The sequence below is a fragment of the Acipenser ruthenus genome, chromosome 20, assembly GCF_902713425.1.
Source record: "Acipenser ruthenus chromosome 20, fAciRut3.2 maternal haplotype, whole genome shotgun sequence".
Taxonomy (NCBI): Eukaryota; Metazoa; Chordata; class Actinopteri; order Acipenseriformes; family Acipenseridae; genus Acipenser; species Acipenser ruthenus.
This window is the reverse complement of record NC_081208.1, coordinates 6395864-6422420: the sequence shown is the minus strand read 5'-3', so window position 1 is coordinate 6422420 and position 26557 is coordinate 6395864. Positions and strand designations below refer to the sequence as shown.

Here is a 26557-nt window from a genome sequence, read left to right as displayed (position 1 = left end):
CAATTTTTAAGCTGGATCCGGCTACTATTGCTGTTATAATTATTGTAGTGCCACTGACACCATTCTCAATGTATTTATTTTTTTAACTGTATTTGCTATACTACATTTAAATAGAGAGCTTGAACATGTAGAATTGTGATGAAGCAGGCTTAAGGCTGGTTCATACTTCAGACCGACATCATTTCTGGTCGGAGTCAAGGGTCTCTTACCCTGTGCGACATGTCAGAATTACGTCATCCACACTCTTGCGACGTGCGTCTTTTTTGGAAAGTCGTACAGCCTTTTCTCATGCGTCTGCCATCTGCAATCGCATGTGGTCGGATGATGTTGAAAAATGTCAACATTTGCTGCATTGTCGTACGCTGGTAACCATCATGGAGCAAGACTTCAAGGAACTTTTAATAGAAGTAGTTCGAAAACATCCACACTTATATAATCCCTCACTTAAAGAATATAGAGATGTCCAAATAATATAGAAACAACGTTGGTGTGTATTCAATTTATGCAATTCTCCCTTTCGGATTCGCTGTTGCTTGAGAGGACAGATGTACCAACAGCGTCACTTTTGATTTTTTTTAAACCTTGTATAAGAGGTACAAACTCAGCACATCTCCTAAAATGTCAATTTTTCCAATTAAGCGAATGCAGTCTGATTTTAAAGAATGAATGACAGCCACGCAGTCAAAAGTGCAGCAAATAGTACAGCAAATAGTGAAGCTGCACAACTTTTATAGCTGTCTGTGCCTGACATACTGCATTACTCTGCTACAGAAAAGGTAAAATACATAAATGAAAAGTATATGTACATATTATCCGGTGGATTTATTTGGAACAGGGATTAAACATCATTTCAATGATAACATTCAAGGTCCTTTACCAGAGATAAGGGACCTCATATTGACCAATCAGGTTAAATGAAATCTCAGATCCATTTTTGAAGAAACGCTCAAAAGCTTATACTTAATGGATTTATTTTTGTGGATTAACAAGGGGGCCTGTAAGATAAACATATAACATTCAAATTCGAACCATTTCCATTTGTTTCCATTATCCAGATCAGATTCCAGAGACAGCCTCAAGGTTGCATCTGAATAATTTCCACAGGGAGAGAAAGTCATCATTGGGAACTCCCAGTTTTCATTATGAATATACATGACCTAAAACAGCCTCTGAAATGACTTAGGGAACTTATTTAATAGGAAAAAAATGCAACAAAAAACGCTTTATTGTGTCTGTTGTTGCCACAGTTCATGCACTCATTTATCTTTTTCTAAATTAGTGAAGCTAACCCATTATTTTCCTATAGCGTTTTTTTACAGCCAAAAACAGATATTGTATTACAAAACCTAAAACGGCTGCAGGAACTTTTCCCACAAGCAATATTCAGAAACATGTATTTAGATGCTTTTAAAATCGGAAACTATACTTTTTCCAAACTCTTACTAAAGGTCTGTATGTATATAACCACACTCTCAAACTCAGTATTGCATTTCTGCATCTTAAGTTGTTGATTTAAAAGCAAAAATAACTATTTTTTTGTGTTATTATTTGAGATCATTAGCGTGTTAAATGTTTGTTGTTTCAGAAGCAAACCCAATCATAATAACCTACAAAAAAGTACCTAACTTTGTGTCAAAGCGGGGAATTCAGTGAGAAAAGATCTGAATGTATTCCTGTATGTGTGATTACCAAAAAGGAGGGATTTGCGTTGCGATACTGATTGTCCCATTCAAACTACAACTCCACTGGGAGAACACGCGCACATTTATACCATGAATGATTCATTTGCATACATTCTCCACAATTGAATTTAATGAATGCGATCCTCATTGGCCATTGTTCTATTTCTGATTGGAGAAGGGTTTTCTGAGGGCAGGAGGTGGAGAATAAACTTGAATAAGTTTATTCAACAAGTGTGGAGCAAATGTTATCAATTCCCACATTCTGTGGAGGGCCAGTTCTTCCTCAGATTCCTGTGTTTGAGAATAGAGGCCAATACAGATGGTAATGAATTGTATGTGTGCTCCACAGGAAGTGCTGGTTTCTGCACCTTGAGACAGGGGACATGGGTGCGATCCTCTGTTGCTAACTCAATATAATGCAAAAATATATGTTTCAGGTAGCTCTTTGTTCAGAAATTAGGACCAAAAAACAGAACCTGTCAATTAATTATTTATTTTGGTTTGAAATAATTTAGCCACTGTAATAAGTCATTGAGATTCACCATTTATTTTAAGTCAATAACCTGCTGTAAGCAGTTCTGCCGCTTTCGATTAGGATTTTGATTAATAATTTTTGAGAGGGAACAGTAACAAGACTTAGCCAAGGAATATTTACATTTTCTTTCAGTTACCTGGGGAGTTAGTGGCTAACATTTCACATTTTCACCTAAAATGGTTTATTCACATTACTTAAATACATATTTCATTTAAAAAGTCAGTGGTAAAAATCATTTTATGACATATAATAGCAGAGCAAGTAAGATATCTATCACAAGAGTCCATAAAGTTTGGTGGTAAGACAAAAAAAAAGTGACTGACACAGTGTTGCTATGGTTGCGAAAAAAAAAAAAAAGTTACCAGTGGAAACAGGTAAATTCGAGTTCTAATTTGTTTTTGCTAGTTTTTTTTTATCAATCAATCTTTATTATTATTATTTATTTCTTAGCAGACGCCCTTATCCAGGGCGACTTACAATTGTTACAAGATATCACATTGTACATTATTTCACATTATACAGATATCACATTATTTTACATACAATTACCCATTTATACAGTTGGGTGTTTACTGGAGCAATCTAGATAAATAACCTTGCTCAAGGGTACAACAGCAGTGTCCCCTACTGGGGATTGAACCCACAACCCTCCGGTCAAGAGTCCAGAGCCCTAACCACTACTCCAAATACCGCCTTTCATAATGGACCACCATCACAAAGCAATTTACAGAAAGAAAAAAAAAAAACATAATACATTAATTACAGTGAAAAACAAAGCATAATACACTAAATACAAGGCTAGGATGTGAAAAGTCTAAAACATTGTGGCTGCATATGTCATATAGAATCATAAGAAGATGTAGTGAAAAATCAGAAGTAGCAAAGACACAGCAGCTAATAACAGATATCAGGCTTAAAGAGCATGGAAAGCAAGAGAGAACAAGTGGGTCTTGAGAGTTGATTTAAAGCGTGCGACGGTGAGAGCATCACGTTTTTTACATCTGGTAAGGATCCTTGCGACGGCATTCTGAACTAGCTGGAGTCAGTTGATGGCGTGTGTCGGAAGACCACCATAGAGAGAGTTGCAGTAGTCAAGTCGAGAAGAGAAATGCATGACAGAGATCTCCGCATCCGGGAGGGAAAGGTAGGGACGGACTTTGGAGATGTTTCGAAGGTGGTAGAAGGAAGATTTGACCACAGATGAGATGTGGGCATCAAAGGAAAGGTTGCTGTCCAGAAGTACACCAAGGCTTCGTACAGTGGGGGATGGCAGCAGCAGACAGTTTCTAAGGTTCAGGGCAGCTATATTGAGATTCTTAAGTTGAGTTTTAGATTCTACTAGAAGGAGTTCAGATTTGTTAGTGTTGACCTGAAGAAAATTGGCAGGCCAGGCCTTGATGTCTTGAATTTAAGCCGAGAGCAGGACCATGGCAGAGGGGCTTCCAGGGTCGAGTTTTAAGTAGAGCTGGGTGTCATCAGCATATGAGTGAAACATGAGGCTGTTGGCGGATGAGGTGACCCAAGGGAAGCATGTAGATGTTGAAGAGAAAAGGGGCCCAAGAACAGACCCTTGAGGGGCACCACAAGTGACTGAGTTTGCAACACCACTGCGTCCAGCATAGAAAACAGACTGCATACGTCCAGATAGGTAAGAGGACATCCAGGAGAGACAGGTTCCAGAGATCCCAGCATACTTCTGAAGGCGGTCAAGAAGAATGCTATGATCTATGGTGTCAAAAGCGGCTGTTAGGTCAAGGAGGACAAGCACAGAGGGAGCCGCAGCATCAGCATTAAGCAGGAGATCATTCACAATCCAGAGCAGAGCAGTTTCAGTATTGTTTCAGATTGTTATCCATGAGATGTTTCATTAGCTGACTGGCTTTTCTTATTGTTTTCAAGGGAGCTGTAGAGATATCTAAAATGAAAACTAGGGGGTTAATCAGCTGTTAAATTATTACCTGCGTTTGGTACGTCTCTGCTATTTACAACTTATTCGTGTGGCAGGGCTGAGGTCCTGCACTTTTAAAGAGTGTTTTTTTGTTATAAATAAAGGTTAACATCCCATCCCTGGCAAATCCATATACAGAATGTGGCTAGGTGTTGACTGATTAATTGATTTCCCTGACCATTTGGTATATAAAGGGAGCCCGCTCATTTAGTTTAGGGAAAGGACTGATAGCAACAGGTTGTGCTCCCTGTTGCTGCTCTGTGATATCTCTGCTTGGGTGCATTGATTTAATTGGTTATTCTTGTTTGTTTGTTTGTTTTGTTTTGTTGTGTTAATAAAAAAGCACGGCTGTGCTGAACTGCAGTCTTCTGTCTCTGTTTCTGCTATTCTTACCACAATCCCCCTTCAATTTTGTATTTAAGTTGCGAATTGACCTGATTGGGGATATAATTACTTCTGAACATTAATAAACTCTTTTATTTCTGCATATTTCTCATGTTGCTGCCTTCAAAAAATACTCACATGACCATTGGACGATAACCATCAACAATGGCAACACAATGGATTTGGAACAACTACTGCACAATACAGAAGCATACTGGTGTGAATATGATCCAGTGACTGCAACAGATCACCGATGTATTGGTTGATAACACACTATTGGTATATCAAATATGAAAATGTTACCACTGTTGTACCATTCTGACATTGGTGTATACCATAGTACAGCCTTGGTAGAGAACCATTAAACCATTGAGTTACTGTGGTATGGGCAGTTATTAGATTAGGTTTGTTTGATCCAGCAAGATCTTGGATCTTAGTCCTTTTTTGCTAAACCCTTCATCAATCGGCTAACCTACAGTGTAGAGAATTATACACAAAACAAACCAAATTATAAACACCAATTTAATATATGCTACAGGTGCAAATCACAAATAGACCTTAGGTGGTGCTCACATCTACCGATGTATAGATAGGTGTTGTGAGAATATTTATAGAATGGGAAAACAGACTATATCCACAATGCAAAATGTTAGTGTTGTTTTAAGCGACATTGCTTCTGCTTGGTTAAACCATTTGCTATATTCAGGAGGTTTTGAGTCTTGTTTGAGACAAATACACCCAAGGGTCTTCCATCTGCACTTAATTCATGAAGCTGAATATAAAACACTGTTTGTGACGCACAGCGCTGTTTTTTCTATGATGCTTGGAGTATATGTGTGAAACAGTAATAAAAAAAAAAACTATTTGCAACTTCCCTTTCTCACTGCATGTCTGTGAATGCTTATTATATTTTTGTAATGAATTAGCACCTGAATTTTCATAAAGCAAATTATCATGAGATTTATTCAACCATATGGTGTACTTATTACCATGAGTTCTTCATTTACTAACAGTGCTGGATATATAAATGATATCAAAGCAATTTCAATGAATTTCAATAAGCAGGGGGCCTGTACATTATTTTGCACCTGCAGACGGTTGTTTGTCAAGCAGAGATGACTGATTATTAACAGGAGATGACTTTTCAGTTCCATGCAGAATGCATACAGTGTCTTAACCAGGGAAGCAATGTAATTAAAATGTAGTGAGAAGACTGGAAACCTTTAAACCCTTGGAAAGTGGCTTTTTAAGCCTCTATCAGTGTTGAACTGCACAAGAAAGACAGATATCTGATAAGGGTGAAAAAATGAATCTCATGTATATTTTTAGTGTGACCTTTTACAACCCAGCTATTGTGTCATTTTAATTCCCCATCATACCCTAAAAATCAAGCAAGCAGTTCATAGAAAACAGATAGAAAAATAAATTCCTTCTTAATGTCAGGTTCCTAAAAATCCCACCACTCTTACTCCTTTCTTGTCTTCCATAAAGAAAAGTTTAAATGTTAAAAGTGGGTCTGCGGGGAATCCGGACCACGTTGTAAGTGTTGAGTCCTGGAGCGTCGAATCCAGGAGACAAACCCTTCTTGTCAAGGGGGTAAAAGTTAAAGAGCTGCCCATCCTGAGCTTCCAGAGAGACGGAGGCAGTGCTGACTTGTAAGACACAGGGGTATTCTTTCTCAAAGACCACTTGGAAGACCCTGTCTTCCAGGTAGTGGAGTTTTATGGTCCTGTACCTTTCTGGGATCAGATCCGCGATGTGTGGACCAAACTGTTGCATGATCAGGACCCTGTCTGGCCCGGGTTTGATCTCGTAGAAGGTGATGTTGCTGTAGGTGAAGTATCCAGCATAAGAGACCGGGTTGGGAGGCGGGGTCAGCACTCGACTGGCTTCTCGGAAAGCTGTCTCCATGGCTGGAATAAGGTAGTTATAAGCCTTGGTTACCACATCCTCGTCTTGGGGTCTGGTGCCAGACATCAGGACGACCAAGCCCAGCTTGAGCCTGGGAACCAGGGAGAAGGTGGCAGAATAGCCATCCAAGTCGCCATCCTTCCGCACCACCTCATAGCCCAGCTGTTCGTTGGCCTCCCAGGGGGTGCCCGTCCGGTTGGCAAAGTAATCCTTGGCGCAGCGGAAAAGCGGAGTAAGCATGATCTTTAGGGTGTCGGGCTCTAGGAGCTTGCGGTGGTAGGCACCCAGGAAGACCATAGCTAACTTGGCCAGGTCGGCTGCAGTGGAGTACATCTGCCCCGAGGGACGGTACCAGCCGAGATCATAGAGGGGGGCTGGGTGCCCGCTGGTATAGAAGCCCACTGCCATCTGAGCCTGGATGGTGGGTGTGATGTCGAAGCCGGTGTCCTCCATCCCAAGCCGGTCCAGGATGTTTTCCGAGATCCAGCGCTGGTAGTCGGAGCCCACCACCTTCTCTGCCAAGACGTGAGCCAGCAGGGAGAAGGCTAGGTTACTGTAATGACACCTTTGATGTGAAAGGGAAATGATCTGTTTCAGTTATGAAGACCCTCAATCTTCATAAGCATGAATACTATACTCCTCTAATTAAAATTAAGCTGTTCTTGTACAAAATATGCCCAAAAGCTTTCGGGTTTCAAATGATCTAGATCCAAATAGTGCAATGTGTAATTAATAAATACTTTATACTTTTTAGGCACATTTTATCCTGTGCTACCTGGAGTGTTGCAGAATACTGGGATTTCCTAATGTACCTTGTACCAGGATCAGCCACCAAGACATCATCCTGTAGCAGATTGATCGCTGTCTGTGTCTTGCCCTTCCATAGTAGGTTGGTCGCTCGCAGTCTTCTAGGTAAACCTGTGGGGCACACATCAAAAACTCCATAGTAGAGAATAACCATCTATTAAAAAGCCATACACCATAGTATAGAATAACAATCCATTAAAAAGCCCTCATTGTCATGAATACACTGTGCCCCTCAACTATATTGAATTGCATATAACAGTCTATAAAGGAATAAAGAGTGATGGCCAAGTGTTATTAATCTCTTAGATGTCAACGGCGCTAAACGCAACACTGAAGCAGACCTATATATAAAGTTAATTTCCCTGGCTTACTCATTCTCTTGCCTTTTAAAAACACCCCTAACCTTCCTGATACCATATCTATCTATCTATCTATCTATCTATCTATCTACCTATCTATCTATCTATCTATCTATCTATCTATCTATATATATATATATATATATATATATATATATATATATATATATATATATATATATATATATACGGTTTCAGAATTAATTGCAGTCAGCCTCCCATTTTTGACAATCACTTAATCCTCCAGTGCACTTGTCCTGTGGATAATCGGAGGGAACTGTCAATCTCACACCTTCCTAAAGCAATTCATCCTCTACAATAGCAGGCCTGTGTACAGAATAAGAGTTTCCCTTTATGGTGCTGTCAGTCACTCACCTTTCACAGATATTAAGTAAACCCAGTGTTGTGTCAGTGAGGTGATTGATAAATACACAGCTACAGACAGACCCACACTTTTCAAGGTAACTTATGATGTAGTTACCTCTGTGTCTGTACATAGTACATTTGCACAGTTTACCATTGGTTGCCATGGTTATTTAATTTGCTGTACAATGCTTGCCTATGCTTCACAATGCTTAACTATGATTTTACCATACTTTCACTGTGCTTTATAACACTTTGCTATGCTTTTACCATACTTAATGTTTATAAGGGTAGTTTTGGACATGTGCTGTCCTAGAAATATCACTCAAAGCCTGCATGTAGACACTAACAATGTTAACTGAAATAGAGCTCAGGAGGACTCCAGCGGAAAATCAATCATCTTTTCAAAATTGTGTATTTACCAGTGCACTGGTGCTTTTCATGCAAGCCTTAAGTGCTGAATTGAATTGATTTGCTGGGCATTTGTAGTCATTCAGGAATCTGCTCACAAAACATATTTCTGCAAGTTCAGTTTTCTGACCTTTAACCAGTTTACTTGGTTATAAAATTGACTTAAAAATAAACTTCAAATAGAAGCATGCATTTTTCTTATTCCTAATGAAAGAACAAAGGGTCTATAGATGGGAAAATTAGTTGTTAGAGCTAAATTTAGAAGTTGTTTCGGCTACTAAACTACTACAGGGTATGTTTGTAAAAATGAACTTGTCTATTGCTGCATTCTTATTTTCCCCATATGTATCAAATCATATGTATCCATTTTTTTTAAACAAATTCAGTCTTCTGTATGTTTAGCATTATAAGATGTGATAAATATTGAAAGACGATACTGTTTATAGATGGTGCTCACATTAAAAAGTGGATGCAAAGTAGGAACCATGACCCCAAAATTTAACCTACAAACAATAATATGGCAGTAGTTAATTTTTGCAACTATACTCTATGGTATTCTCATTATACGAGAAGCCAATTCCATTGTAAATATTTCATTTTTGACCATACCGGAGAGCTGGCTTGCCATCCTGCGCAGTGTGACGGAGGAGGTCCGGATGGGCACTTCCCCACTGTCGTGGAAGATGAGCCCGTCAGTGACGTACTTGTGCTCCGAGTCCTTGGCCTTCCCCAGGGGGTTCTTGATGGTGAAGTTCTCAACGTACTTCTCCAGGGGGTCGTCTAGGGATGTCACCTTCCCCTCCTCCCACAGCCGGTACAGCATGAGTGTGGGGAAAATCTTGGACAAGCTTGCGATCCTGTGGGAGAATGTCGCTGTTAAACCGTGGTTCTCAGATGCTCGGTTATTCTTACCTGTTTTGGGGTGTGGGAACCTGAGTAAAAACTCTTAGTCCATTTTATTACAGATTCAGAGATCATTGTTCCAGCAAACAAAGGAAAGAAAGGTTACATATTCTGTATAAGAAAGAGTGAAAACAAGTCAAGTTCCGAATCTAATAGATATGCCACTTTACTTTGTGCAAAAGGTGTTGGAACAGAAGTGTCTAGTTTAACACACCAGGCCAGATGTACGTCAAACCATTTAAACTCTTAAGCAGCAGTTCTACTACATATTATTCAAGTCCAGAATCTAGCTTTGCCCTGTGGGGAGGCATATATCATAGAGATGCACACTTGTGACAATGTACACATTTTAAGATATTGCATAGCTGCAGACTGTTTTATTAACATGTAAAGGAACTACAATACATGGGTAAGTGTAAAAATTCAAAATGTATTCATGGCATGCCAAACAAAGTGTTCCTGTGATTTTTGAGTATAGGATGAGTGTTTTAAGTCAACAACTGGCTTGAAACTCAAAAACCTGGCTACTTGAGTTGAAAACCTCTGCTACAAAAAACAAGATTGCCATGAGATTTACAAGAGTTGTTGTTCAGTTCTTGTTACCATGGCGTTCTTATTTTACAAAAAGGCCCATTGTAATTCAGCAGAATGGAACGGAATCTGCTTTCAGAACCTTCATTGTTATTAACAGCTCCTAAGAGGAAATTGCTTTGAGAATGGTTCATATTAATCGACAGTCCTCTTACACAGAGCCTTGACAAAAGTACAGTAGCCAAGCTTTTAGTGAGTATTGTGGTGCTGCTAGAACTGTTAAGTTCATAATAGGAACTCATGTCAATTTCTCAGAATGTGTGAGCTGAACAGGTTCTGTTTTAAAGTGTCATAAATAGGTTATTAAATGTGCGTTTGAGTATTCTTTAACAATGGCAGTGTATGAATTCCAGTGATGCTGCTGTTATTGCGAGAGTGTTACTTAAACAACAAGAGTCTCTAAGATGGAAATTGTGCCAACAAGTGACAGCAAAAAATGAAATATTTACTATGGAAGTTGTTTCACTTTCAATTAAACTAACATAAGGTATCTTTTGAAAAAGGTGACTTAAAGTAGCAGTGTTATTTTTTTACATGTGTATCAAATCCTATGTTGACACACGTGAAATTGTACACATATTACGTTAATTTATCTTGCTTTGTAAGAAAGAGGCATGTTCTTTTCATGATTTTTTTTCATTTTCACATTCGTTGAATGACAGTTAATTGTTTTTTTGTAAAGAGAGAGAGAGAGAGAGAGAGAGAGAGAGAGAGAGAGAGAGAGAGAGAGAGAGAGAGAGAGAGAGAGAGAGAGAGAGAGAGAGTGTGTTGTGGGTTTTGGTGGTGGTGGACAGGGATGGGGTTAAATCCTATCCCTGCCAAATACATGTGAGAGTGTGGCTGTTCAAAAATAAGATAATTGGTGTTAATTGGGAACAGCCACACAGTATAAAAAGAGGGATTGAAGCTCCATTGGGAGAGACTACCAGGGGGCTGAGAACAAAGAGAGTTTAGTTAGGGCTCCATGTGGGAGCTAGGCTTTTTTTGTTTGTTTGTTTTGTAAATAATAAAAGTGCACAAATGCTAAAAGTTCAGTTCTGTGTCTGGTCTGCTAATTAAAGGGCAAACAAGACTGACCAGAGAGAGAGAGAGAGATAAAATCTACACACACATTTATCCAAAGACTAAATGCATATTGATTAGGTTTCTACAATGGGGAATGTCAAAATGCAGTTGTAACTGAAGCTCTGAGTGTAAATGATGTAATTAATCAATAACTCAATTTGGGCAGAAGTATTTAAAGGAAGTCCTGTACGTGTGTTTTTTTTTCTATACAGAATGTTGTATTTGAAGTTGGATCAGCATTCTTCAGAGCTTGGGGAAAGGTGTTCTTGTTTGCTTTATTTGAAGGTCTAGTTCCTCGCTTTATCAGCCCTATTCTTTTGATTTGGAATGTTAATACAGTATCCAGCATTGTAAAATGAAGGTTCAGTTTGCGGATTGTGTTGTATTGTTCGTATGCCACTCCTTTTCAAATGGACACTGAGAATGTAGGACTACATCTGACTTCAAATTGGTGTCGCCTGGATGTTGGTAGAATCACACTAATCATTATCTTTATTGCTGGTTTGATTTATATTCAGTGAACTGTGAGAATTTGTGCATAAACTGCTTTTTTATTTTAAAAGGACTGTTTAAATGTACTGTAACTAAAGTAGTGTGAATTGTAAATATTGTAGTGCTTCATGTCTCAACCAACAAGGGGAGACCCTGGAGTTTATTCAGTAACACTAAAATAATGGTTGCATAGGTTTTAGTATTGCATAGTAGTAACATGCTTTGTTGTTTTGTAATGATTTTTCTAGTCCTGAAGATCATGACGAATTCAAGTGGAACAGCACAGGAACAGCAGCTAATGCATTGGAGTTTATAGGCATTTGCGGCCATTATTTTAAACTGTTGCCATTTATTAAACTGATCTAAACAGACGTGGCTCTAAACACAACAGTGATTTTAAATCATTAAAATTAGGGGACGTTGTAAAATAACAAGATCTTGGCGTGAGCCTCTTCAGTGTATTTTAGTCTTTAAAAGTAATTCATGTCATTTCTATTCCCATTTTAGTACTTAAACAGTGGTGGTATTTTGCTGAGTTTAAAGTAGCGTATTAGCCAATGATTTCTCTAAAAAAAGGTGTGCATTTATGTGACAGGGAGCGTGAGGATCTGAGCTGCAAATCTTCCCTCCCGACCCAAGAGGGCGCTAAGCAGAGGTACTTGCACGCCTTTTCAGACGGGCCGGCTTGGGGAGAGGGGCGGAAAAGGAAGTCGGCCATCTTGGTGCAGGGTGGAATGACCATATTAGGGGACAAGATTACTGTGATCAGCTGTGCTGCATTAGACAACTGGCAGGTGTGCTGAGTCGCGCTGATCATGGGGTGGCGTCTCCTAGTATATAAGGGCTGTCATTCTGTAAATGTGGGGCCTTTGAGGGAATACTAAACCTGGGTTGCTGAGCTGTGTGTTTGTTTTGTTTGTTTGTGTTCTATGTGTTTTTGATTTGTTTATCGTCAGGACTGGGGTCAAAGTGATCCCTGACGCCAAGGAGCTGCCGCACTACTGCCAGCACTTTTCACCTTGGACATCACACGCCCCGCACAACTGAACTGGACACTTCAGCACCTGAGCACCTGCACTTTTCACCACCCCAAAAGTGCACCCAAAGAGCTGAGAGGGACTTGCTCTATTGGGACTTATGATTTGTATTTTTGTTGCTTTGGACTGTGTTTCCCTTTTAATAAAGTTCACCCTCTACCATTGTGGTAGAGTTTTTGCACCTCTATAAGTGACTCTGTGACGTCTGTTCCACATCCACACCCACTGCACCGTCACAATTTCTCACACTGCCTTTATGAAGTGTTTTGAGGTGTGTGATTTTAAGGGCTAGCTTGTAGGGTTACATATTTATTTGGGCTCCAATCTCTGCCCCCGGCTCTAGGTGGTATCTGTGACTGCCTTTTATTTAATCTGAACCGTGTCTTTCTGTTATATTATATGCTGATGCCTTTACATTTATTTTTTACTATAGATCCCCCACTTGGAGTCAACACAAGCACATCACAGGCATGGCACTAGAAGTATGAATTGATCCTTACCTGTAGATTGTGTATTCGTTAGGTGGGGGAGAGAACGGGTCTGATCCATTTCTCTTGCCGAAATTGCCAGTCCACAGGACAGTGTCATTATATATGACGATGGCGGACATTGATGGGAGGCTGGTGGCATGGATGGTGTGTCGAAGAAGCATGTCCACCTAGCAGGGATATACAGCTGTCAGGTTTTACAGTGGATTATCCAGGGACACATCAGCATTGAGTTAATTTAAGGATGGATTACCATGTGGCTTTCATACCATTCTCACTAGGGTGAGGTGAGGCTATTCCACCCCCAGGGTGATTACATGCCAATGTGCTGGAGTTCTCCTGTGTCTGGTTAATGCCTCATTCATTTAATGAGGGGGAATAGCCCTGTATTGGGGTGAGGCGGGATCGCCCCACATTGTTGTCTGGCGAGTGGAGTATCCTGTTAATCAATAGTCTAATAAATGTCTACCTGTCTTGTGTTGGATTATTTGCAACCTTGGAGAGGTACATTTTGAGTAAACTATGTTTTTATATGTATGAACGCTTATGATTATCATTTCAAAATTGAAGTGAAACAGCCCCACCTCATCCTACATCCTATTCACTATATAGTGTTAAAGAAAATTGCTTTAAACAGCTACTATTTTTTGATATTTTCTTTTTTTATCCAAATGACCTTGGCCTCAAGAAAGCAATTCAATTAAAAAAACATTCCACAATCCTAAAGTAAAACTTCTTGGCACCAGCTGAATATATCTACTTGACTTATGAGATATATATTTGCAAGAATACATAAACACAGAAGTGTTTCGGGAGAAGGGAATAAACTCCAAACCATCTTCAAAACAAGCTGGAAAAGTTACATGGATACCAAATATTCTTCAGACTTCTTTAAAGAAAGCATACATTCTGAAAGTCAGGCATATTGTTAATGTCCTGTCTTTTTGTTTATGTCAGGGAAATTAAGGAAAGGCGAAAGATATAGTACAGTTAAACACTATGCCGTCTGGCAAGCACCAACCTCCCCTCACAGCTCAATCCTCACCTAACACCCCCTGCCATTCACCCTGGCAGTGGCATTTGTGTCACATTGTGGGCTGGATTGAGACCATCAAACTCATTTCACTTGTTAACTGATTCAGATTAAAACCTCCAGGAATCTAGCGATAATGAGAACCTCTCGGTTCTCTGAAATAAAAAGCCTGATCGCCTACCTTCTCAAGCGCCGCCTTGAGAGAGGGGATGGGGTGCTCCAGGGGGGCTGGTTCAGGGAATCGGGGGCACATTCGCTCAGCATTATCATTGCCTGATGACCTGTTAGCTGCACAGAAGCAATACACAAGTGAGACTCACTGCATCAGAGTACTGCAAGGCATGGATTTAATAGATAAAGTAAAATATTATGATTAAGTACCTGTTGGAAAACATGGAAAACAAAGAATTAACGCAATATAAGATGCAAGTATTTGCAGTTTTGTACACTCTTCATTTTGCAGAAAACGTGGCAGAGAACGTATAAGAAGCTGAAAAATGCAAGATTTCATCAAATAGTGCTATTCGGCAGAAATTGGCCAAACCCAGAAGTCTGTGCATAAAACATCAGCGGGAGTTAGCAGCTGAAGAAACTTAAATCACCCAGTGCTGGAGGGATCGATATGACCAAGATAGCATAGTTTAGGTATAGTCTGAGAACACAAAAGGACAAGCACAAAACATAAATCAAGCCACAACCAGTTTAGTTTCAGCAATAGCAATCTTTAGATCACTTTAGCACACGACACATCATTGTCTCTGCACATGGGACCCCTCTGCAGGGTTAGCCTACAGGGTGTTGTCCCGTGGTGATTGGATCTACAAAGGAATGGGGGAGGGACAAAAACCCAGGTGCAAATGGGTATTAACGAGCTTGTTTCCGTATGCATCTTGGAATCTGCTTGCCCTGTACTGGGAAAACGATTCCATGCATATATTGAATAAACCAAACTAATGTTTGAAGGAAAGGACTCTGTGCATTTCTTTGCAGCTAGGTCACATCAAGAAACAACTACTCACTACTTCGAGATCATCTCCAGTACCTTGTAGGTTAAACTAGGCTTAATAATAAAAGACTTGGTTGGAACAAAGACCTGCACTGAAAAAGCCAAGCTTGCCTTTCCCTTCGGTAAGAGGTTACAACTGGGTTTTAGGTTTTTTTTTCACAACCAAAAGCAACTTATCCAGCATCTATTTTCTAGTGAAAATACCAGGTTATATCAGGTAAATCTTTTTCACCTCATACAGCAGATATTCAAATAACTTGATTTCTGCCAATGCAGTGTGATGGGTGGAACATTTGACCTTTATTTTATATTATTTTAAAGACGGTGCCACATTGATTGGCTCCCTAAATGGCTTTCATCTGTCCCTATACTTCAAGGTGTGTGTTCAATATAATTGTACGTACAGGATTGGAGATCATCCGTGCGCAACTTAACTCCCCTCTCAATTTGTTTACAAACTATTTAAAATAATTATTTATTATCTTGATATTTCTTAATATTTTAACTTAAAATGCCATCTGTTTTTTTCTCCTGTGTTCTTTTTTTGTTTTGCTTGGACCACTGCTCTATCTTTTAGAGCAAGCCAGGGTTTAGCAAGTTCCTTGTCGTACTGTTTTTGTGTAACTTTTTTTCCTTTAGCTTCCCTTGAACTACTTTCAAGTTCAATACTTCAGGCTGCAGCAATGCTACAGCAGCAGGTCATTTTGACTTTAGTCTGTGGCTCATCAGTAATTGTGCTGGTGAACCAACACCATCAATTGGAGTTTTGCCACAGGGTACTTTTTTTTCAAGACAGCCTATGCCCTGAAATACATTTTCGTTCTCTTCTGTGAACACCTTCTTTGTTTTGCACGTATATGTGTGAAGTGCTTTTTTCGTTACTTTTCTGACACATTTGTCCAAACAGCAGGCAATTTCTAGGGACATGCTGCCAGTCACATTTCCTTTCCTGAATTTCAATTTGTATAACTGGGATTTTGACGTGGTCTTTGACATGACAACATCTTTTGGTTATTTCTGCAGCTCTACACATATCAGTTAAGTTCATTCTAAGAGACAAGATCCAATTGGATTCCACCCACAGTTCTGTCTTTAAGAAGAGGTTCACACAGATCTCTGTATTTTCATGGCAAGCCATTTTAATATAGCCACGTATTGATCAATAGTTTTCGTACCACCTTGACAACGAATATTAATTGTGTGCCTTTAAAATGTTACATTTTTCTTAAGATTACAATACTGTTACAATACAGTAGCTCTATTTTGCCTTGTAAATCGGTAATTAAGCAGGGATAAGCAGCTCAGAGGGCTAAATGATTCTATGGAGTTTGAAATTAGTTCCTGATTTAAAGGGTCTAGAAATAGCCTGGATAGGAACGCCTAAATCCTTATTTTAGTTTAAGACTTACAAAGGATTGCTTATTCCGGAGTCCTCAGAAAACTTAGAAACTATTCTAAAGCTGCCTATTTCTTTAGTGTTGCGTGGCTTCTTTTATGTGAAGGTAAAATACACCCTTATAAAAAAAGTTTAAACAACCTTACAGCTCTTTATTCGGTTTTAACTTCACAAAGGCATCAACAAACCATCAAAAGCTACATAAACAGGAGGCTGTGTGGTCCAGAGGTTAAAGAAAAGGGGCTTATAACCAGGAGGTCCCCGATTCAAATCCCACCTCAGCCACTGACTCATTGTGTAACCCTGAGCAAGTCACTTAACCTCCTTGTGCTCCGTCTTTTGGGTGAGACGTAGTTGTAAGTGACTCTGCAGCTGATGCATAGTTCACACACCCTAGTCTCTGTAAGTCGCCTCGGATAAAGGCGTCTGCTAAATAAACAAATAATAATAATAAATATCAGCAGTATCAATGTCATGTCTGAGTGTCAGCAAATTTTAAGATCTGTCATGGGTCCGTGCTTCATCTTTTCTTTCAGCCTAGTCTTTGTTCAGCCTGTTATTATTTTAGCAATGCATAGTTTCATTGCTGGATATCTCATTGCATAAACTGATCACATAAAATGTGCACAATTAATAAAAAGTGTAAACAGTACAATGTACAGCTATGGCCAAAAGTTTTGCATCACCCTATATAATTATTATTTATTTCTTAGCAGACACCCTTATCCAGGGCAACTTACAATTGTTACAAGATATCATATTTACATACAATTACCCATTTATACAGTTGGGTTTTTACTGGAGCAATTTAGGTAAAGTACCTTGCTCAAGGGTACAGCAGTAGTGTCCCCTACCAGGGATTGAACCCACAACCCTCTGGTCAAGAGTCCAGAGCCCTAACCACTATGCCACACTGCTAATTAATTTAGCTTTATAAAGTCGAATTAAACCTGCTGAATAATGTAGTTTTCCATATAAACGAAAAACTGACAAAAACTGAAAAATTTGACATTTAGAAATCAAACATTAAATATTGTACTACTATTATGGCTTCTGGTGACTTACGCAATACAATTTTGTAGTTTCTTTGATTATATGATGAAAAATACAGTTTGTTTTAAATGTCTCAATCCTAAAGGATGCAAAACCTTTGGCCTGAGCTGTAGTTCACTGCAGTTAGTATATATTGTATGTTTGCTAATACCTGCAAATGTGGAAGCTTAGTAAACACCTATAGCACCCTGAGAGCCCATCTCCAATACATTCAGAGATGCAGCCACTTGAAGGTAAAATCCCAAATGTTGACGGGATGACTTGCAGTACATATTGGATGTGGCCTACGATGATGTGAAATTGCATAAAACAAAGAATGTAACGTTTCAAAGAGGATATGCTCCACCAGAAACTGTCCTCTGTTAACCTGCAAGTCAACTCAATGACCGTTGGCTTTGACACAAAGATGCTACTGCACATAGCACGTACCACAGGGTATATGTGTTGCAAAGGGGTTCCACTGTGAAAGAGCAACCAGACTAATAGATAGATGGGTAAAGAATTGTGTTGCAATACGAAAAGTTGCCCTTATTGCAAGGCGTGCTTTCTCAGTTTTCTAATATTCTGCTTTAATGAATTTGATAGGGGGATCCTATTCAGTGCACCTGTTCTTCAAGCCATGCATAGCACTACAGAATTTTTGAAAACTCAAGCAACCTTTATTCCCAGTTTTCTTTATGGATTACAAAAGATCAGTGAAACTGTAAACATTCATCTTGAATTGTTCAACTTACATATTTAAAACAACATGTTTAATAAGCGTTACAAAGTTCCACAGGATTAAAAGGCAGATTTAATTCATTTTTAATAAGTGACTGAAAATGTTGCATAATGTACCATTTCCAGTATTTTATCAAAAGGAAGGACTGTTGTACAATGACAAGGTTATAATGTACTTCTGTTTGCTAATGAGAGTCAGTCATCTGCTTTTCAAATGTGTCTTTTTGCATTACAGATAGACTGTACATTGGACCCTCAACTTGGAGAACGAGATTCAATCCTCATTCACTACCTTATACAGATGTACCTTCTCACCGTTCCTTAGAAGTAATTTATTTTTCACTAGCTGTGGCAATTTGGACCTGGAGGTTCAGCATGGTGGTCAGAGTTGTCCATCCAGCTCAAGCAGACCAGCTTTTCAGTAGGTGCTTCCTCCATTTGTGGTTACTGATGGACCCACTTGTACTGGAATGGCTCTGGTAGGTACGACACACTTAGGGTAAGGGGCAGGAGAGGGTGGCTGGCTTACGTACCCTCCTCAATCTTGGGAAGCTTGTACTGCCACAGGAAGCAACCAGTCATGACGATGGACAGAAGCAGGAAGAAAACCATGCCCAGTTGGGTCCACTTCACCTCCATCCTGATACTGTTGGTTATGCCCTGGACACTCCCTGTGGGCTGCTGGAAAACAAGGCAAACAAGATGTTTATATGTTAACCACATTACGTTTATTACTATCAATGTTTCCAGAGCCAACCAAAAAAAGCCATTTTGACAGCCTTGAAATTTCTTAGTTTAGGAAATTATAGACTTTCCTGCTGTCGAGCTGTAAAAAGAGCTGTAAAAACAATATCGCTTTGATAAACATGTTTTTTTACATTTTGACTGTACTTTTTGTCATTGTATTCAAACCCATTATCATCCCAATATGAAATACTGTAAATCAATAAATATTTTGGATTTTATTGCGCAATATATAGCCAAGAGCCATCCGTTGTGCATCTCTGGTGTTCTTTATGTGGCCTACCAAATTCCAGTCCTCTGTCAACCAGATTATTTCTACACCATTGTCTCCATGTGACTTTTAACCACCCCATACAGTAGTAAAACTATAAAATATTGTAAATTGTGTATACTTTTTTTACTTTATCATATAATAGACTAATACAGCACTATTACCAAAGGGCACTAGCATCCTGCAATGGCTTCTTCAGTGTGAGGTTCTGGTATCATAATGCTACCACAATACTAACTTTTCAATTTATTTAAGTTTACTTATCTTTAGATGTACAGACTTGTGATATATTTACTAGGGAATGTGTAAATGAACTGACATAAAATCTTGCCAAAGTGCTCCCTGTGAATGACTTTACTGCTTTTCACAGTGAACTGATGTTAAATATCTCAGTCTACCTACATCCACAGTATGGGATAAAAATAGCATGCAGCAAATTTAATTTAGAACAGGGTTCAGTGGCATCACCAGGATTTCCTGTGTGGAAGTTATAGAAAAACATGTTATGTTTTCTTGTTCTAGGAAAAGGAGAGGAGAATGTGCATTCAGTTGTGGAACCCATTGCCCTTTTCTATTAGAGATGCTGCATCGGTCATTATTTTTAAGTCAAGATGAAAGGCTTTCTTTTGTAGTTTAGCTTTTTTAACCTGTCATACAAAATTATTGTATGTGTTTTTTTAGCCATTCTGTTTAATCTTTTGTTCTTATTCATTTCTTGTTTTATTCAATGGTTTTTATTTAGATTTTTTATTATGGTTATTGCTAGCATTATTATTCTAATTATTTACTGTTATTTTGTCATTTTACCTTCTTGATGCTACATTAAGTACTTATATAATAGAATGATATCATACATCTTATAGACTCTTGTCCTTTGTAGGAGGCCCTGAATGTTACACAACCTTGTTTTAGCAAACAAAAATGGCATGAACAAAATGATCAAGCTTCTTGTCAGCTGCCATAGTCACAATGTTGAGTGAGTAGAGAGCAGGTGTTTGCTGCAGTACCACAGTGTGTATCCCTGGATCGGTAATACTCATCAGAGTTGCATAACTGTACAACCCATTCTGACCTTTTCCTTGGGGCTACCAAACCCTCAATCAACATAGGAAATGGAGTTCCATTCCATCATGCTTTTCATTACCTTGTGATGAGACAAAGGGTAGAAAAGCAGACAAACAGAATTTAGAATAGCAAACAACCTTTCAAAAGAAAATTTTGCAATCTACTTTTTCAGTAGGTTGCAACTTGCATGTGATTATTCTAAAATTGCATGCAGTGGCAATAGTGTTTGTAATGAGTTTACCAGCCTCATATTTAAAAACAAATAAATAAATCTACTTTATTGTCATGAGAAGCTACTACAGAAGATGGAAAGTGGGCACCTTTACATTTTCAAAGAAGTATAAGCAAAATGACATTGAGCAATTGATCACATTTCTCAATTCACCATTAGCAAGTGCCACTGAAACCGAGCCAAACTCAAAGAAACAAAAGCTAGAAATTACATTTTGTTGAGGTCATCTGTCATTGCCAGCTTGGAAGACAGGGTCATCTTTCTAAATTAAAAAAATTCACTGTCATCTAGCTGCTTCAGTTTAGTCAAAACTTCAAAAAGAACCATTTTAAATATTTTTTTTAATGACTTACCAGGTTTTTGTTTTTTTAAATGCAGAAAAACACCTCAAAGTAAACTCCTGTCAGAACTATTAAACTAATTTCAAACAAATTCCAAAATGCCGTATTTTAAGGGGGGGCTTCTTTATGGCAGCAGCTGTTGCGGGATGCTGGGTTGGGATATGGTTTAGGGGCACCATTCCTTCGCTGATTGTGGTATAATCCGACTGATTCCCCCTCTACTAACAATTCAATTTCCTCTTTCTCTCTCTCTCTTAGTCTCTCTCTCTCTCCATCTCCCCTGACATCATAATCTCTGGGATTTGCTCCACTAAAGCCCAGCGGAGCAAGGTCTAATCTTTCAATTAATTTCTGAACACTGGCCAGTTGCACACTAAAGCAGCCATTTCTCTCCTAGAAAGCTCTAGCAGTGTATTTTGATTTACCAGTACAAGAAACTAGGTTTAGATAAACTAGTTTAGACTTTAAAATAATACCTGATTAGATAAGGCGATCAATATAAAACCAAATGATTCCAAAGAGAAGTTATTGAATCATCTTATATCCCACATAAAATTAAACTGTGTGTGTAAAGGTAAGGTTATACCAAGACAAGCAGGCTAATATATGGAACTCCTACCAGCCTAGATGAAGGAATTGCTTATTTCGGTCACCAGATAAAGTCCTTGTCTTGGTACCAGAAGGTCCAATCTGTGCAAGGTTGCCCATACATGGTGGTAGTGGTGGGATTTGTTCACCTGCCCATAAACAGTATGTGTAAGAAAGTACAATCTGATATGTGATGAGGTGTAATCTGATATGTGATGAGGGTAAGGAAATGTAATGATTGGGTTATATTTTGGAACTCTGGAGCTTGGGTTCCAGAAGGTGCTGTTCCTATCCCCAGATAATTACTGAAATGTCTAACATAGGGACTACCATACCGTACCAAAGGGACTACAATATAATGTTCTTAAGCGGCAGCAGCCTCTTAACCTGGAGTGGGTTTGTTCATGAGTCATTCTATTATACAATGTGTTAGGGATGCTTACAAGTGACAAGTCATTCAGACAAGCTTGTTGGCTACCTCCTGAATTTTCTTTTTGGAAAGCTAAAACTCAGTGGTGGCTGGCTGTGATTTACACCAGGATTAGTAGCAGCAGCTAAAAGGAGTCACATAGGGGTTATTACTTCTATAAATAAACTGTACAAGCAAGATTACAGGGGGGAGACCATGGTGGAAGCATAGGGAGAGTAGATTGAATACCTAAGTGTGCTTTTGTGCATTAGCAATTGAATGTTTCAGCTCAGTTTAGATAATTCACCACCTGTCATTCAAACGATTCCACAGATTCACCAAATTAAAATAGGTAAGCACCTCCCAGAGCCCTTACGGTGCACACATCCTGTTAAGCATGTCATTCTCTAATATTGTATTTTTATACAGGGAAGAGAACACAATTCAATGAGCAGTAGGCTTAAAAACAAAAATGTGTTATGATACCTAGTTTAACATTTCCAGTCCGTAAAATATGTTTGTCATGAACCATTTGCTTTTGACTTATTGAAACATTGCTTTCTCTTGCACTTCATTGGTGACCTGCAGAGTGAAATTGTCCCCTGCCCCTTTAAAGCCTTCTGTAATTAAACAACTAGCTGCCTCCCCTATTGACTGACATCCTTTGCAGCTAGTAACATCCAGTTCCACCGAGAGGTCGGGGAGGATGGGGAAATTTCCCCGGGGCCCAACGTCTCAAACGGGGCCCAACACCCCGAAGGGGGGCCCTGATGAAGGGGGAACTTTTTTTTTTTTTTTAATATATATAAAATATTTTAAAACAACTAGCCCTGCACAAGACCCTTTGCGTTCCCACCACCACATTAAAAAGAAAAACTCCAGTACTGCACACCGAGGCTAAACTGACCTGTGAGAGGAACTTCCAGTTTCTTCTTCTCACATGAAGAAGAGATCGTTCTTGACAGCTCGTGTAATTTATTTTCAGATCAGTGTATCCTATTAAACGGTATGTTAATGGGCTAGAGCAGCTTATTCTATTATACAGATTTATAGATAGAAAATAAGATGGGCTGTAGAATGAAAGCAGCTGTATGAGCCAGTAGTGTAGACTTCACCCAGGAGTCTCCAACAATCTAGCATAATGTTAAACTGTATTCGTGGGTTAGTCTCAATGTTTAGAGCATACACTGCCTGATGACTTTATTAGGACCTTTCTACCAGAATGGATTTGTCATTTCCCTGAATTAGAGATGCAAATAATGTGATGAAAGTACCCTGGCGATGGCTACTTTCAGGACGATATTGCACCCATCCACCATGCCAGTGCTTGAATGGTTTGAGGAGCATGACAGAAAGGTTGTGTTATTTTGTGTTAGTTAAACAGTCTGTGACTTATTCTAATCAAAAGCTGGGGAGAGGTGACTTAGCAAAGTTTGAGCAACTCAACAAATAGCAAGACAAACAAAGATCCCAAAGATCCTTATTACAAAGCGTAGTGATATTTAGAGTATATTCAGCACTTTCCAACTGTCTTGATTGTAATAGACTCAGTTATACAACTCGGAACATTCATACTCAATTGATGAAATTGCCAACTGGCAAAAAAAAAAAAAAAAAATGCTCTACTGCAGAAAGTTACCAAATAAGCTTCTATGCAATGGATGCAATAGGCAGTTGGTAAACCTTGAACTGAACAATGCTGCTGGCAGAACGAAGGCTATGAATTCTTTTTTTTTTTTATCATCAAGTTGATTAGATGTAATGGCCCTTTGCAAGCCAGGAGAAGGTTTGCTGATCTCAGCACTTAAGGAAGGGCTTCCCAACCCTGATCCTGGGGACCCCCTGTGTCTCCTAGTTTTCATTCCAACTGAGCTCTCAATTACTTAACTAGAACCATAATTGAACTAATCATTTGCTTAATTATACCTTTTTAATTGTTCTCAGCTCCTAAAAAGTTGCAGAGTTCAAGTTACTTATAAAATGTTATATCTAACTTGAAATCTGCAACTGTTTAAGAGCTGAAAACAAGTAAAAAGGTCTAATTAAGCTAATTATTGTTCAACTAAGGGTTTAGCTAATTAAGAGCTCAGTAGGAATGAAAACCAGAAGACACAGGGGGTCCTGGGGACCAGGATTGTATTACTATACAATGTCATAGTCCATTGGCCAACTGGCATAAATCTCTCCAACTCACTCAGCTGGTGCCTAATAAGGTTTCAAAGCACAGAACACAAGAAGCAGGCTTTAAACCTTGAACTGAACAAGGTTGTTGGCAAAATGGAGGCTATCAATTCATTTTATTATTATGTTTTTTTTTGCTGTAACGGTAAGTGAGAGGAAGTTTTACTCAACTCAGTTTACCCAGGGGAAAAAGCAGGGTGGAGTTATAATTCCAATACATGTAATTGCATTCTCAATATTATCTATACAGCTGCGCAGACATTTTCTGTCCATAAAACATAACCGTTACCTGAGGCTGAATTCCATCCATCGCTGTCTCTCTCAGCATTTTACTTCCAAACTTCCCCATGACAACAATAGACACCCTACAAATGAAAACTAGAAAAGTTACTTATCTGTCTTATGTCAGCAATTGAATCTTAAACTCTTCCCTCTCACTGTTCTCTGTGTAAAAGCTGAACAGTATTACCAACCTCCCATATATTGTGGCCCATAATTCTAATGTCTTTCTAGCATTGCGTTCATTGATCTGGACTGGCTTAACCGCTCCAGAACCACAGTGCATTATATCAATGTTGTTTATCTTGGCTAAATAAGACATATTATGGGAATTTTTTTCACATAGTTATTTTATCCTTTTTTTGTCATTACATAATTATTTTTGTGCAGTTAGGCAATCCTTTGCATAATTTCTTGATCGTATCTTGTAAAAACTATACAGTATCATGTTATCCCATGAGATCTTTCATGTGAAAACTTTCAATCCTACTACCCTTGTGCTATGATTACCCCTTAGTAAAGAACCATTGATTTGCAGTGCTATTTCTGCATTGCTATTGAGGATCATTTGGAAAGTGTGTTTATTTATAATTGGAAAGGAAACATATTGAGAGACGTTACTTATCCATAGAAGCTATACATTGTGCTGGAAGGCCACAGTTTGGGCAGTCGCTGTTTTTATATCTAGTTCAATCACTTAGTAATGTGTGCAGTCACAGTTCATGTTACAGTGCGGATTTTGAATGCTTTAGGATAATCAGTCTATCACAAATGAATATTATGCTAAGGGTATTTAAGGGAAATTCTTTTTTTTATCCATTTAAAAAACAACAGAAATTGCACTGTATGTGTGGTTCCTTCCGTTCTCTATCTTGTATAGTGAAGCCCATTTCTAATGGTTTAGTAATTTCAAAAACACATCAGTCTTATTATTCATCTTCTGTTTGTCACATAGCATAATGTAGGTTATACTTATATTGTGTTAGCCCTTTGCTGTGATTTAAAAAATGTATTCTTTGTTAATTATTAAATCTATATTGATATACATTCCTCATCTCAGTTGGATTTATAATGTAATAGAGGTATTTGAATATAATCTTTGAATACAGTATTTAAGTGGAAATGGGGATACTATTGATAGATTACATAAAACAATCTATACCATAATGATTAGAATGATACAATAAGGATGCTTCAGGATTTTCACATAAACCAAAGGACTTTACTACAATAAAGCACTTACTACAGGATAATGTTCATTGTATTAGATTATATATTTCATTTAATTCAATTTAACTTCTGTGGTGCAGTTGCAGGTAACAACATATTCCAAACAAAATGTGATGTCTTTCAACTGCAAATAAAATAGCCAAAAAAGTTATAGAAAAGAAGTAAAAACACATGCATTATTATAACTACTGAGTAAGAAGCAATCTGTTTGACGCAGCAACAAATATTCAGTCCCTACATTGGCCAGCAGTTAATGCGTGCCTCCATGCAGGAACCATCTTGTAACTTCAGTAAGCATATTAAAGATTGATGCACATTAATGTATGGTCATTAAAGTTGCCAAATGGTCCCAATGTTTTCAGTATGCCTTGCAGGGGCACACACATATCCTATTTTTTAATTTTATGTAATGTGTGGCATGGGACTGCACAAGGGTGAATCACACATTACAGACACACATTATAAGTTTTGCTGCTTGATTTGATAAACCAAGACACTATTTCTTCAAAAGACACATACTATCAGTTAATTAAATTATACACTGGATACAGATGTTATCAAGAGAGTTTTAAACTGCGCCTTCCATTTAGTTTTTTTGTTTCTTTTCAAAATTCCTGATGTCAACCCTACCTGTAACTGCAATTACCTGTATTTCAACAACGCTATTCAAAAGCACTCCCTGCTAACCAGCTGCAAATTTGCCTTTAACCTTTAAACAGGCGTCAATGTTTTGCACAACAAAAACCAAGTCTCCTAATACCAGTATAAATTTAATATATGACGTAACATACAACTGCCATTCAAGATCTGCTTCCAGTATCAACCCTCACCCCCACCCCCGAACAATAGGAAACTACGTATATACCAGTTGAGAGCAGTTTTTCAATGGTTAGTATTAATGTTTCTCCCAGTTTCGATGCACTTACCGGCACTCCTGTTGTGTATTTAGTGGTCTGCCTCTCTGGAGGGATCCCCCACAGTGTGTCCCTTTCTCTGTATAAATTTGGAATGCAGTTGTGTGACAGATGTTGAC

General features: G+C 38.6%; 1 protein-coding gene across 4 annotated transcripts; it reads right to left on the bottom strand.

Moving 5' to 3' along the window:
• Positions 1–770: 770 nt before the first annotated feature.
• LOC117431984 (putative beta-lactamase-like 1) lies at positions 771–26557 on the bottom strand. 4 transcript variants are annotated; one of them, XM_058993330.1, is made up of 8 exons: positions 26451–26557; positions 24305–24380; positions 18718–18865; positions 14191–14297; positions 12989–13146; positions 9010–9257; positions 7273–7378; positions 771–7013 (listed from the first exon to the last, which is right to left on the bottom strand). In XM_058993330.1, the coding sequence occupies exons 2-8, from the start codon at positions 24362–24364 to the stop codon at positions 6047–6049; spliced, it is 1794 nt and encodes a 597-aa protein (XP_058849313.1). In that variant the 5' UTR covers positions 24365–24380; positions 26451–26557; the 3' UTR covers positions 771–6046. The 4 variants fall into 4 exon arrangements, with proteins under 4 accessions (XP_058849313.1, XP_058849312.1, XP_058849315.1 ...); XM_058993329.1 differs by having other exon boundaries at positions 771–7025; positions 26451–26555; XM_058993332.1 differs by lacking the exons at positions 24305–24380; positions 26451–26557 and adding exons at positions 20272–20343; positions 20850–21064 and having other exon boundaries at positions 771–7025.

Bases quoted from the DNA above. Each gene is read 5' to 3' on its own strand.
- LOC117431984 (XM_058993329.1), bottom strand. From the start codon at position 24,364: ATGGGGAAGTTTGGAAGTAAAATGCTGAGAGAGACAGCGATGGATGGA. The intron at 18,866-24,304 runs GTAACGGTTATG...CTTGTTTTCCAG, and splicing joins TGGATGGAATTCAGCCTCAG to CAGCCCACAGGGAGTGTCCA. The intron at 9,258-12,988 runs GTAAGGATCAAT...ATTCTCCCACAG, and splicing joins AACGAATACACAATCTACAG to GATCGCAAGCTTGTCCAAGA.